The following is a 14,229-nucleotide window of genomic DNA, read 5'->3' on the forward strand; positions in this document are numbered from 1 at the left end:
TACCTCAATCTAAACATTAAATTTCCATGACTTACTTTAAATACCTCAATCTAAACGTTACATTTCCATGACTTACTTTAAATACCTCAATTTAAACGTTACATTTCCTTGATTTATTGGATATATCATAGCATATACAGGGTGTTCCAAAAAGGGTATTAGCACCGATTAGGCGATTACCAAAGTACAGAAGGTTCTATGGGCGATTCAGTTACAAACCTGCATGCAGGAGATGCTCTAATAACAAATTATTGGCAATCCTGAATTAGCGCATGCGCAGTTAAAGTTAAGAAAAGGGGAGGGAATTTCTCTAGCCCCTTTAGTGCACACTACATATTACCATAAGTTCATAAGATATGTTCCACAAGTTTTTCACTGGTTACAAACTGGAGCTTGTCATGAAGTGACGTAGATGAAACGTCATAGATTCTCATAAAGCGACGCCTGGTGAGGCGCTGTCAAAGGCTTACTACAGACTAAAGAGGCCGATGGAAGTCCTGCAAATCTATCCGAGTGTAGTTACTCAATTCTCGCTTGTCGTTCTCGAACTAGCTCTCAGTAAGGCTCTAGCATTACGAAGCATACCTAGTGTCATACTTATGGAACGTGTCTTATAAGCTTATGATAGAATCTACTGTAAGTACATCGGTCTACCCAACAACTTTTAATTTTTGGAACGTGAGTTACTTTAAATTAAATCTGTTTTATGAACGGAATAATAAAAATAATAATAAAAATCTTACCTTTCTCCATTCGCTGCATCATGAATACGCAAAATATTCCTTCATTTGAGAAAGAGAGGTGTCAATTTCAACGATGCTAACACCTAAATTGTCCACCACGAAAGATGCCTTAACAGCTCAGTCGTGAGGAGTTTTGAAAGAAAACCATTAGCTCCCGCGATACTATCGGTAATTATCACTTGAAGACAACCGAACACGTTGGTGTAGGGTGCGTCATGGAACAGATGGTTTAATTTTTCAAATTTCCACCTTCTAGAATTGCAGCAATTTTTTTTCTTTCAAAAATAGTAGTGTAAAAACATTTAATGACGGTTTTTCAGAAAAACCTATAATTTATTTTTCTATAAATAATTTGAATGAACACTTCCAAACTTCCCATCAATTTTTTTTCGATGAAAACGCGTGGCTGCCGTAACAGTCTTAGAAAACCGACTTTAAAGCTAGTTTTTAAGTATGAAACGTAACCCATTTTAAGGTTGTAACTATTCCTAATCGTTTTTCGAACAACATAAACTTTAATTAAGCAACGGATATCACGAATTTATTCATTTTTAAAATGAATATTGAATTTAGAATTATTTCCCCAAGTCTTTATCAGGGACTGTATATATTATCGTAAGGGTGAAGGTTCAATATTCTTGTGGGATATTAAGTAGACTCTTGCGGATATGAAAATCAGACGAAATCAGAGGTTTGGTGTTCGACAAACGGAAACGTTTAAGAAAGAAAAAATTACAAAAAAAACAGACAATAACAGTGTTTTTGTTGAAAAACTCCCCTCCTCTAATACATATTTTTAAATTTTTGAATTACGAATTGAACATCTTCCTTAGAAATTTTTCCAAGTTGTTGATTAACGATGTTATTAACCATTTAAATTAATTAATGATAGCTATCAACCATTTAAAAGAATTAAAGGTTATTATCAACCATTTATAATGAATTATCGGTATATAAGGACCATTTTATTATACTTAACAGTAATTTTTCACCATTTTAAAATAATTAACGGTAATTATCGCCAATTTTAAACAAGTTAACGGTAATTATCGACCATTTTAAACTAATGAAATCGTTAAAATATAGAATTGAATCAATTCAGTTGGAAAAAGCTCTCATAGAAAACCCCTAAGTTAGCTACGGTTAAAATGTATCCGTTTAAAAATTAAAGTATCCAGGTTATCCACTCGAAAAACCCCGTATTATTGAAAAGAGAAAAAAACTCTTGAATAAAACCCTTAAACCTTTCAACGCGAAGGCTTAGCGAAAAAAAATTTGAACACAATAAGTTCTGGTTGGGGTGAAAATAACAATTAAAATAGGTGGTCTCTCCTTTTTTTGACAGATTTTTGAATTTTTCTAAAAAGCGAAAAAGAGAGAGAGAGAGAGGAAATTTCAAAAAAGTTTAGCCGAGGAAGATTTAAACAGGGATGGTTATCCCAGAGTTCCGGAGCTTCCTCAGCTGTCTTGGAACCACTGACCTAGTTTCCGTCATCTCTGTATAGCACCCTGTTGGCGCCCAAAGTAGGGAATCATACCCCGGTTTTCCCGCTTTCCACTTTTGTATTTATAAATAGGTCTATGAAATTTTCATCAAAATTCTCCCGTTGCTTTAATAACGGTAACATACGGTACTAAGGTCGATAAAAAACTGGAGATATATCCTACCTTATGGTCGATGGGAAGATATAGATATAGATTACGTAACGCCATAAGTTAGACCTAAATGTTTTTGGATTTCAAACGGATGTTGAAAATTACAGCTAAATTGGTTAATAGAGTTTAAGAACCCCGATAATCTTGAAGCACTTTGATTTAGTTTAGATAAAATTTGACGAAAACTTCTATGCACGTGCGTGTTTAAGCCTAGTTTGATTTCACGTGAAGTTGTAGGCGTTAAGCTTAATTTTAAAATTAATATTGAGAAGCGCGGGAGATTTTTTATTTCGCGCCAAACTTGAGTGCCCTTGAGTTTTAAAGTTATTCAGGATTTAGTTGACTGGTTAGATTAAGTTAGGTTAGTATTGCCCTACGGTCTTAGGAGCTTCGACAAAGCGTAACCCATACATCCTTAATACTGTGATAAAATTTGTAATTAGTAAAAATTAGATTAATTTTAAGTCCAATAAAATGCAACGAGATAAATCACAATTTTAATGGGTTTCTTTTATCACAGAAACTATATCATTTTTTTTTCTTTTGCAATACATCTTGTATATCATCATTACAAAAATACACACTCAATTTAAGTTTACAATCAAACAATACTAAACGATAAAAAATAAACCACCAAAAGACAATACAAAACTACCCGGAAAATAACATTATCTCACAAACAAACAAATAAACAAAACAAACAAATTACGTAAAATACAAGTAAACATTTAAACACCTAATAATTATATAATACTATTTATGTTTATCTCCATAAATCTCTAAATGTGATGCGTCTTTTTCCCGGACAAAACCAAACGGTCTCTAAAAAATATTTAACGCCTAATTTCATTATGAAAATACAGTACAATCAAAGCTACTACGCCTTCTCTTAGACATATCAGTATATTCGCTCAACAGTACCGCAATCTCAAAATGAAATGATTATAAAATTCCTACAGTAAGGTTACTTAAGAGGTGGGACATTTGTAAAAGAAAATAAGACAATTTTTACGCCAAAATTTCATAGTGCTAACCTAATATAAAAAATAAATGAAGGACAAGTGTCCGATCCTTAGGTAGTCATGCTTACGTAATGTTAACCCTCATCTTTTAGAGAAGGAGCATGCAAGAACATCCCTCTTTCTCTCTCTATAGGATAGTTTTTTTACCAACCGAACCGACCCGACCAAGCTTGAGATGAGATTTCGGTTCAAGAAAGAAGGGGAGAGAGAGGATCTAGCCTAACATCTGCTTCATTACGTCATACGGTCAGCCAGTCCGTGGGAAAAAACGTTTTAGATTTTGGGCAGGAATCTTTTTGGAGAAAGTATTTTTTTTCTTCTTCTTTTTATTCTCCTAGCTCCTTACTGTTAGGAAAAGAGCGCGAGGAAAGAAAACGCGCCAAATTTTCTTAAGGAGCCCCCCAAATAATATACGCTATTCATTCCATATACAGCGCGAGACTTTAGGCCTAATTCACTATTACATTTCTACGTATATATTGGGACGGAGCTACAGGCTACAGCTACATCAAGAGGAGAGAACCCAAAAATACTCCTTGATCATTCCTAAGTAAATAAACCATTTCGATGTAACTAAGACGAGGGAAAGACACGTGGGTAAAACTTTGCCTTCCCCTTCGCCTGTTGGCGCCTGCGCTCTGGCCTTTTTGTATCATGAGAGTGCGCAGAGACAGGTGGCAATGTATCTCTCTATACCGAGGGAGGGTTGCTTACACCCAAAAGGTCTATTAACACTTTCAATGCGTAGATAAAGTTCGAGTTTGTATCGTAGCCGCAAGGATATGCCTACCCAGACCAGGGCCGGATTAAAGGGGGGGGGGCGAGGGAGCACTGGCCCTCGGGGGCAAGGCTTTTTGGGGGCGCATTGCGTTGAACTATTACCCCTTAGCAACATTTGCTGTTTCGTTTTTTTCCGACTTAATGGGGCGCACACTATCTGGGCTCCCGGGTGCAAAGTTGCTTAATCCGGCCCTGACCCAGACAACAAAACCTTTTGAAACTTAGCAACTTATACTAGTTTTAGTTCACTTATGAAAAGTATAACCATAGAGATTTAAAGTAGGGACGGAACGGTACAGTGGGGTGGAGTGTACCACCTATAGCCTATTATAAGCCTGATTGATCTGATCCGGATTAAAAACGATGCAAAGTTAGGCCTAAACTCGGGCCTAACTATTCATATTCAGTCTTCTTCTTTGGCTATTTCGCTATTCTTTCTTCCGAAGTCTTTTCTCCTGCCAATTTTTTTTCTTTTTCGTCTTCTCTTTTTCATCTTCTGCTCCGAAGGTGCGAAGCCCGAAGCCGAGACTAAAGTGGACCCAGCGCAATACCAGGGTTCAACGGTCGAGCTTGGCCAAATCTAGACAAAAAAATATATACCTGCGTTTTGGAAGACGGAAAAGTGAATCGTTTATGGTATCGAATTATTTGCGTAATTTAAATATGGGTATAGTATGCTTCACGCTTGACAAATAAATCGAGAAATATATATTTATTTTTTATTTATGAGACTCTCTTTTAGTGTTTTGTAAATTTCATATTACCATAAATTTATAAGATATGTTACCAAAGACAAATTAAACAAGGTAACGTATTAGATAGTGTGCACTAAAGGGACTTAGTGAAATTTCCTTCAATGTTCCTTAACATTCAGGGTTGCCAACAATTTGTTATTAGAGAATCACCTGCATGCAGGTTTGGAACTGAATAATCACTGAATCGAACAGAATTCTACAATCGTTTCGGTCTGTTGTAGATAGCGGTTGAATGACACTAGCAAATGACTGGCAACATTATCTATTTTAAGGTACTGCTCTGATTGGTCTGTTATGTTTCTAACTATACGAAGTTAAAACAAATGTTGATTAAGTAACAATAACAATGACTTTAATTCGCTATTGAGGTAACGTAGCCTGTCACAAAACATGGTCGACCAAAGAAACTAGAGAAGAAAGCGAGATTTTTTGTGCTTATTGAACATTGTACTGGGTACTACGGAATTCTTTCAACCACCCCAGTGTCATTTCTATTTGCGTTTGGTATTGTCAACCGAACAATTTTGAAAGTAACGTTCACGCTTGACACTTTGAAACCATTTTCAAACATTTTCAAAAGATGGAATCTATTTTTAAGAATAATAATAACTGCATTTCCTGACGAAAGTTAACAGGCAAATTTTACAACCAACAAATCTGTTGCAAACGGTTTCAAAATGTCAGGTTTTGTGAAAGTGTTTTAATATAACTATAGAAAATACCCGTCCATTAAGGAGGTGTAATAAAACCACAAAATTAAATATTGTCTTCTAAGTTATATTTTGATTGAAATCTCAGAAAAATGGCACCTTAAGGCTTCATTTTTCAAATTACCAAATGAAACTTACTTTTGTACTCTTTCCGAAAGCACCAATGATCAATTAGGTCTCTCTTCGATTAGCAAAAATACCCGTATTCGTGTAATCAAGCGACGAAGCGTACTTCAAAGTCGGAAACGAACCATGGTCAGCAGCACCCCTAACACCGTTCGCGACTAGGGAACGCAGTCTTTCGCCTAAATTTTCGCCAGTATCTACATTTTCGTCCGAAGAACGAGAGGAATCGGAAACCCTTGCCTCGGTTCCTTCCTCTTTGGTCAATCCTTTGGTAACTAACTGTAGGTCTCTCCTGAAATTCGGTTTATATACCTGATGGGGGTAAGGTAACATCCTGGCCTCCCTATTCAAGGTTCATTCCCCTGGCTTCTCTAGGTCTAGGTGTTTTGTGTTCACGGTTCCCATCTCTCTACATCACTGCCAAAAACGTGTTATTCCCTCCTCTTCCGTCTCTAACTGAGAGAGACGAAAACCAAACAAAAACATGACCTTGAAGGGTCTTTTAAATCTTTTAAACAGGAATAGTTCTTGGGTTTATTGGGCTAAGACATGGATTTTCTAAACCTTGTATGTTAGGACAGTTTGAGGCTTTTTGGATACAAAACCATGCCATGATCAAGGGTTGATTAGGATTCAAGTGTATCAATGTCATAGACAGTGTAAAAGATAGTGTTTGCTAAAGAGACGCTCAAGTTAACTGTGAACCAAGTTAGTAGTGACCAATGTGTAGTGACTAGTTACAATTGATACGCTAGTTTTTCTCTCTACTCACCAACCGTCTGGCAACACTGGGGAAACGGCAAAAAATATACATATATATTCATAAGTTTATATATATTTCATAAGTATGACACTACCTATGCTTCGTAATGCTAGAGACTTAATGAGAGCTAGTTCTAGAGCGAAGCGAGAATTGACTACACTCGGTTTCACAATCATCTTCCTATTTAGTCTGTACTAAGCCTTTGACAGCGCCTCACTAGGCGTCGCTTTAAAGGAATCTATGACCTACGTCACTTCAAGAAAAGCTCCAGTTTGTAACCAGTGACAAACTTATGGAACATATCTTATGAAAGCCTTTGAATTTTTCTCAGTTAGAGAAGTTCTTAAACTGTCTCGCGTTCCTTGTTTTTGTGTATTTTTCTCTTGGAGTTCAGTCTCCCGTCCCGTACCACGGGTTACCTATGAGTCTGTGGCCCTTTCAGGGCTTTAACATGATAATGGCGGTGAAAGAATAAAAGATATGTTCCCGGAGATGAAAGTTATTCGGGCATTTTGCACCATTGTTGTTGTTGACAAAATGCCCGAGCGTTTTCACCCCCAAAAATATTGGAACCTGTTTGATTTAGGATATATAGAGGGAACTAGAAATATTTCCTCCTCTAGTTCCTCTTTTTGTCTGGGTGAAAGTTGTTTACCGCCGGTACCCGTATCTTCCCCCTATTGTCGTTATGCCTCGGAATGTTCCCAATGTTATAGTGAAAGTACTTGCCAGGGACAATTGAAAATCAGTAAGAAATTTTGAGGGTTAACAAATTTTTTCACATTCTATTTTGTTTACCAAGAGAGAGGAGGATGCCTAGTTGTTTGTTGATCAGAAGGAAAGTTAGGAGGCCTAATTGAAAACTTTTTAATCACAAGATGCAGTTAGCAAAGGTTGACTGTTTTTCAGGCGGTTTTATTTAAGATATTACCAAGCCAATATGCATTATTAATTTTCGTTAAGAAATCGTTAATCTTCGAATACCAGTAACCTGTCATGAGATTATTCGCGTTCAACGTCCTCTTGCTTGCCAAGTCCCACGGTTTTACGAAGGTCCCAAAAAAGGTGTCCCGTTTAAAAATCCCAAAGAACGGGATTGAAATAACGCTATACCATCATAAGCGGTACCATAATTTTTTTTGTGCAACTCAAACGGATCGAGGTGGTCGGTCTTTGAGAATCTCCTATAGCTGAAGCAGGACTTTTATGAATTTTTCTTCTAGACCTCGATAAGAAATCTTAGGAAATCTTTTAGGTACACTGGTATGAAATGGGGAACTTTTAAATTATAGCGTTGTGTTGGAGTTGATAGACTTGTAGGGCTATCATTCTTTCGAGGCGTCAAGGCTTTTTTCTTGCACTCCTATATGATGAAGTAGCGAGCCATCCCTGTTTAGATAAGACCGGTAATTTTAAACGAAACAATAGCAGGTTTTTAGGCTTAGCGTCCCATAGCATGGTGTTCTTGAGACCTGTGATACTAAAGATAATCTAATCTATCCAACTAAAATATCGTTCAATAGTAAAGACGTTAAGCTATCAATCATTATCTCACTTGATTTGAGCGTCTATGGTTGGATTTACTACTTCAGATCATTTAAGGGTTTCATGATAGCTTGGAAACTGGGCGAGCTGTGGTATCGATGTGGCTTTATTGTTGTCTTGACAATCTTGTTTCTATCGCGACAATAGAATGGGTAGAAGAATCGTTTCGAATATGTATGACCGAAAAAATGGTGGTTAGCCCGGGCAACGGAGATTCCCATATTGTTCAAATACCTTTCAAAATCGTGGGAAGAAACTTCACTTTTCTGTGGGATCCCCTCCGCGGCTTCTATTGTTACCTGAAATAGTCCCGACGGTAGGGACCAATGCCCTTCGATTGGTTTTTTATTTTCAAAAATATGTTATATTTACGGTCTCATAATTAAACAATTTTTAAATTAATGTGTCGAAAACTCTTTTTCTCCCATCGTATTTTGATCCTAACTATAATTTAAATAAATATTATCATAAGTCTATAATGTGGGAACCTTACATAATAGACTTATGGTATTATTAACGTAATGTTCCAAAATTTTAATTGAAGGAAAAGTTCAGGTAGCATAACTTTAAAATAGTAAATAATATAAATTATCTCATATTACAAAGTAATTAGGATTTAATTAGTCTTTAAAACGAGGACTACTGCGCCGCCATTGCTTTAGTGGCGTCTGCTAAACCGATACCCTTACCCGTAACTTTCAGCCTGTGAGAATTCAATCAATCCCATAGTGGTATGGGGTTCGGAATAGCAGACGCTACTAAACCAATGGCGGCGCATTAGCCCTCGTTTTTAAGATTAATTAAATGCTAAGTATTTTGTAATAAGATATAATTTATTTATTTTAATATATTTCCTTTTATATTTAGAAAAAGCCCGTTCTTTTAATGTTTAATGTTGTTACCTGACCTTTTTCTGTAAGCCTACAGATAAACTTCTGTTGTTATAATAATATTATTTTTGCATATTTGTTGACTGTTTATGTGTTATTTTTATGCTGATAATCATGTGAATGATGTTCTGTAATTTCAGCGTTGATAGAGTTCAAAATTACAAGTCGATTCGTTCTTCGAGTGTGCGTGACTCCGACGTGAGAAGGTAAGCTATGTAATCCTAAGAGAGAAACTGAACTGAACCGATCTAAAAGTATGGGGATACCCTACGATGAGAAGTGGTGTGACGGTTTGACGGTTCGTTGTTGTTCTTATGTAGGTTTTTTGTAATTAATAATTTAAAATTATTATTATAGTATTTTATAACTTCGGAAACGTATACTCTTTTTAAATCAGTTTTAAACTAAGCTAATACGAACATAAGTGAAATTACAAGCTAGAAATATGCTAAGCCTTGGCTTTGACAAGACGGTTACTGCTGTTACTGTCACACCGACAAGGTGTTATTAACCTTTTAAGCATTGATTATTCGATTTTTTCGTCGCGTAATTTAATTTTAATGACAGCGAATGTTTTGCCATTAATAAAACTAATGTAACAATCGTAAGAATTTTACGAAATGAGTGCCAACGCGAGCGCGGATTCCAAATCTAATGGAAATGACTTGGATAATGAAACGGAAACTCAATGTACTAACTGTGATCATACCTTGGAACGAAACTGGGATAAGCTGGAAGAAGCGGTTAGTCTACCGATAGATAATTTGAACGAGTGCGCGTCGAAAAACGTCCATTCTTCGAGCGCCAAAAACGGAATGGATCAAAGAGCCCAGTATCTTTATTTATTACCTAAAATGTCCAGCGGCCAGATTATGCTTTTAACTTGTCCACAACACACCGTTTATCGAATCGGAAGCCTAAATCGTTGCGGAAAACATCCATCCATTGGGGAACAGACTCAATTTCCTCGAAAATGTTATAGTTTACCTAGATGCTATAAACCAAGCCCCAAGTCACTCAATGGGAATTTTGTTGAAAATTCCGAAAGAGATTATACCGAACATAGAGCCTGTGATAGCTACGATAATGATAACTATAGAAGATCCTGTCCAACATTGGCAATTACTAATCATTTTGAGAAACATGTTCCTGGAAAGTATAAAATGACAGCGGCGGAATTTAAAGGAAAACTTGATGTAAGTAGTCAACTTACAAGCGTGTAGAGCTTTTTATTAGATCAAAATTGTCTATTTAGATTATGAAAAAATGGTTTTCCGAATTTTCTGATCAACAGAAAAATTTTGTGCTTAAGACTCTCTTGGTAATTAATTATGGATGAAGGATGCGCGCGAGGAAATTTGTTTTCACGCTATAGGATTGGCAACTCCCTATCTCGAACGACAGAATATTCTGTATACACTCTGTTACAACGTCGGTTGTCAGCACGCGCAAAGCTATTTCTCTATGTAACGTAGCTTTGTACGTGCTGTCAAGAGACAAAAAACTTCAGGATCTTCAGGATTTAAAATATCCGCGAGTTTTTTAGCTCGAGTGCACGGACCTCTAGGCCTTAGTTTCAAATACGTGTGAAATTGCATACAGTCTACTACACGCATTTGAAACTAAGGTCTAGAGGTCCGTGCACTCGAGCTAAAAAACTCGCGGATATTTTAAATCCTGAAGATCCTGAAGTTTTTTGTCTCTTGACAGCACGTACAAAGCTACGTTACATAGAGAAATAGCTTTGCGCGTGCTGACAGCCGACGTTGTAACAGAGTATATACAGAATATTCTGTCGTTCGAGATAGGGAGCTGCCTATCCTGTAGAGTGAAAACAAATTTCCTCACGCGCATTCTTCATCCATGGTTATACTAGTTTTACGCGCGTCATAATGAAATTTGTCACTCTCTTATTAGAATCAATGCAGCGCTACGCAAAATCACTTGCTATCAGTCGTTATGGCTCCCATTATGCATCAACATTGTCCCGTTAATTGCGAAGATCCGATATCCTCTTTACCGGAGCCAATTGCTACTCGCATTTTCTCTTATCTTGATCCTGGTATGTTTTAATTAAAGGCAACTATATCTCTTCATTAACGTTACTAATTTAATTTCACTATTTAGCGAGTCTCTGTAGGTGTATATTGGTTTGTCGAGCTTGGCGAGAAATGGCTAGTGATCCTTTCTTGTGGCATAAATTTTGCAAATCGCCTGAATGGCGGCTCTCTCGTTCCGCCGAACAAAAACAAATGATAACTTACCGCTTATCTCAAGGAGGAGTCGATTGGAAACGCGCTTTCTCCGAAAGATATCGTTTGAGACGTAATTGGATTAAAGGAAATTGTCACGTTCGAACTTTTCACGGACATATACAAGGTGTTTTTTGCGTCCAATTTGATGATACTAGGATAGTGAGTGGATCCTCTGATAAAACTATTAAGGTATGAAGTGTTTTGAGGTAATATCTTTATTTTAGTTTTAAGATATTGTAAGTTTTGTAACGCTTTTCTTTTTAGGTTTGGAATATAAGAACTAATTCACCTTGGTTAGTTATGACTCTGGTTGGACATTCCGGAACTGTACGATGCCTTCATTTAGAAGGCAATAGACTAATTAGCGGTTCTAGCGATTGCACAATTAAAGTTTGGGATTTAAGGTAAGTTATAGTTTAATTTAATTACTTTAAATTTCAGAACTCGTAAATATTTTTTTTTTATATAGTACGCAACAAAAATGGTCAAGTATAGCTTGTAAGGGTACCATGGTTGGACATACGGAAACCGTAAGATGCCTTCAGGTAAACACTTAACTAAACCTTTTAATTATAATTTTATGTTTTTATCATAATTTATTCTAATTCTTGCAGGTTGATGATGACAAAGTAGTTAGTGGTTCTTATGATTATACACTGAAAGTCTGGGACATAAAAACTGGCGTCTGTCGAATGACACTAAGGTATTTAATGTTATTTTACATGAAGTTGCAATAATGACGGGCTTAGGTAGCATTTTGCGTGATATTTTCAATCGGTTTTAGTTTTTTTACTTTTTTGCCAGTTTTATGACACAAAAGTATTTGGCAGACCTTAATGGCTGGCTGGCTGGCTGGCTGGCTGTGGTTTTTCCCAGAAATACACGATAATCTTTTAATTTAAATATTTAGCTTATTACTTAATAATTTCTGGGAAACTTAATGTAAAATTTAAATTTAGAGATAATTAATTATAGATTATATTTTAATCACCAGGGGGGCTGGCTGGCTGGCTGTGGTTTTTCCCAGAAATACACGATAATCTTTTAATTCAAATATTTAGCTTATTACTTATTAATTTCTGGGAAACTTAATGTAAAATTTAAATTTAGAGATAATTAATTAATTATAGATTATATTTTAATCACCAGGGGGGCTGGCTGGCTGTGGTTTTTCCCAGAAATACACGATAATCTTTTATTAATTCAAATATTTAGCTTATTACTTATTAATTTCTGGGAAACTTAATGTAAAATTTAAATTTAGAGATAATTAATTAATTATAGATTATATTTTAATCACCAGGGGTCACGAAGGTGCGGTTTTGTGCCTTCAGTTTGATAGTTCTAAAATTGTATCAGGTTCCGGTGATAAAACGATTAAGGTATTATAGCTGCGTGTGATCTTATTATTATTTAATAAATTTAATTTACGCTAATTGAATTGAATTATATTGATTAGATTTGGAAATTGACTGATGGCGAGTGTTTGTTGACTCTTTTTGGGCACAATGACGCCGTGACGTGTTTGCAATTTGATAACTCTAAAATAATTAGCGGATCTTTGGATAGAACGATAAAATTCTGGAGTATTCAAACTGGAGCTTGTCTTAGGTAGTTGTCAAACGTTTTTTTTTACGTTTTTAAAGTTTGTAAAATCTGAAATATATGTTTTTTTAAGTATAGTACCCTTGATTGGATGAAATCCGAAGGTCATACTGGCGTTGTACGTTGCTTACAAGCTGATCATTGGAGAATTGTTAGTGGAGGAGATGATAAAACGTTAAAAGTAATTTTAATAAACTCGAAACCTTTTCTTTTCTACCACGTTTTATCATTTTTGTTCTTTGAAGGTTTGGAGCTTGGACACTGGTCAAAGATTGGTGACACTACGAAATCACGAAGATGGCGTGACTTGCGTCCAGTTTAACGATAGCGTGATTGTTTCCGGTTCCTATGATCAGACTGTTAAATTATGGGATTTTAGCGTGTGCTAGATAGATTTGTTGTTTTGATACTATGATTGATTAATTGTCAGATACGTCACTGGTAATCATTTCAGACCAATTTTGTTTTTAAGCAGCTACTCGTTACACCAATGTACACATTTTCAATAAAAGTGGATTTTTTAATCTAAAGTCTTTGCGTTTTTAATAGATTTTAATTTTAAAATTTTTAATTGTTGCGCTTTAATCTTAAGTGTTAAAGTTGCGTTATATGGTTGTGTTTTAATGTTCTGTTTTTATTGGTGCGTTTTACCATACCAACTCGATTACGCGTTCAAAGACACGAGCTGCTGTCGCCGACACGTGGCGTCCGAGTTTTATAGTAAATTCCGTCGTTGGGGGCGCTTCCAAGTATCACGTGGGCGTAATTCAAAACACACCATTAGGCCTATAAAATATTAAAGACAGCTCCCCTAGCGACTAATTTCTTCACGTATTAGATGTCAGTAAATACGTAACTACGTATACAGCGCCCCTAGCGGCAATTTATGAACTATGTATTGCTTACACGAATGTCTAGCAGGATTTTATCATGGTTTAGATGTCAGTAAATACGTAACTACGTATACAGCGCCCCTAGCGGCAATGGGACAAAGGAGGGCTTCTCGTATTACGCGGTGCGAGAAAGTTTCAACAAAGCGTACTTTTTGTTTTTATGTCTATATACTTTTGTTTATACTTTATAAGTGTACAATGGAATAAATAAAATTGAATAATTGTTCGTCAATTTAATGAATCTCATTTCTTATTGCTTTTCTTGTCAACAAAGTTACAGGCATATGTATGATTTTAAAAGGGGTCGAGGGGCTATTCACTAATGAAAATATTCTTTCATTGGTGATTTTTATTGATGCTTTAAGAAAGGATAGGGATTCATTGGTGATTTAAAATGTATGGGGATTAATGGTTGCGTCTGGATTACGAGTAATCATCGAGGGGCTACTCACTAAAAACTCGCTTAGCGATTTTGAACGGGATTAG

The 14,229-nt window shown here is 36.0% G+C and overlaps 1 protein-coding gene and 1 long non-coding RNA gene across 3 annotated transcripts; one reads left to right on the top strand and one right to left on the bottom strand.

The window, feature by feature from the left end:
• Positions 1-2,883: 2,883 nt before the first annotated feature.
• Positions 2,884-6,370, bottom strand: LOC149691907 (uncharacterized). Its single transcript, XR_016383531.1, has 2 exons — positions 5,805-6,370; positions 2,884-4,801 (listed from the first exon to the last, which is right to left on the bottom strand). It is a non-coding gene; the product is annotated as an uncharacterized LOC149691907 (long non-coding RNA).
• A 2,880-nt stretch (positions 6,371-9,250) lies between these two features.
• Positions 9,251-13,380, top strand: LOC149691908 (uncharacterized). Of its 2 annotated transcripts, none has more exons than XR_016383532.1 (11): positions 9,251-10,186; positions 10,246-10,311; positions 10,908-11,052; positions 11,118-11,434; positions 11,510-11,649; positions 11,715-11,790; positions 11,860-11,948; positions 12,549-12,627; positions 12,705-12,856; positions 12,924-13,031; positions 13,096-13,237. XR_016383532.1 is itself a non-coding variant. In XM_089869379.1 (11 exons), the coding sequence occupies exons 1-11, from the start codon at positions 9,611-9,613 to the stop codon at positions 13,237-13,239; spliced, it is 1,887 nt and encodes a 628-aa protein (XP_089725505.1). In that variant the 5' UTR covers positions 9,254-9,610; the 3' UTR covers positions 13,240-13,380. The 2 variants fall into 2 exon arrangements, 1 of the variants encoding a protein (XP_089725505.1); XM_089869379.1 differs by having other exon boundaries at positions 9,254-10,186; positions 12,929-13,031; positions 13,096-13,380.
• The last annotated feature ends 849 nt before the right edge of the window (positions 13,381-14,229 follow it).

Source organism: Phalangium opilio, unplaced genomic scaffold, assembly GCF_054372755.1.
Source record: "Phalangium opilio isolate 3A_F unplaced genomic scaffold, DU_Popi_V2 ptg000025l_1, whole genome shotgun sequence".
NCBI classification, from domain to species: Eukaryota; Metazoa; Arthropoda; class Arachnida; order Opiliones; family Phalangiidae; genus Phalangium; species Phalangium opilio.

Coding starts and splice junctions, on each gene's coding strand:
- LOC149691908 (XM_089869379.1), top strand. CDS start 9,611: ATGAGTGCCAACGCGAGCGCGGATTCCAAATCTAATGGAAATGACTTG. Junction 10,187..10,245: donor AATTTAAAGGAAAACTTGAT/GTAAGTAGTCAA, acceptor TTGTCTATTTAG/ATTATGAAAAAATGGTTTTC. Junction 11,053..11,117: donor TTTCTCTTATCTTGATCCTG/GTATGTTTTAAT, acceptor TTCACTATTTAG/CGAGTCTCTGTAGGTGTATA.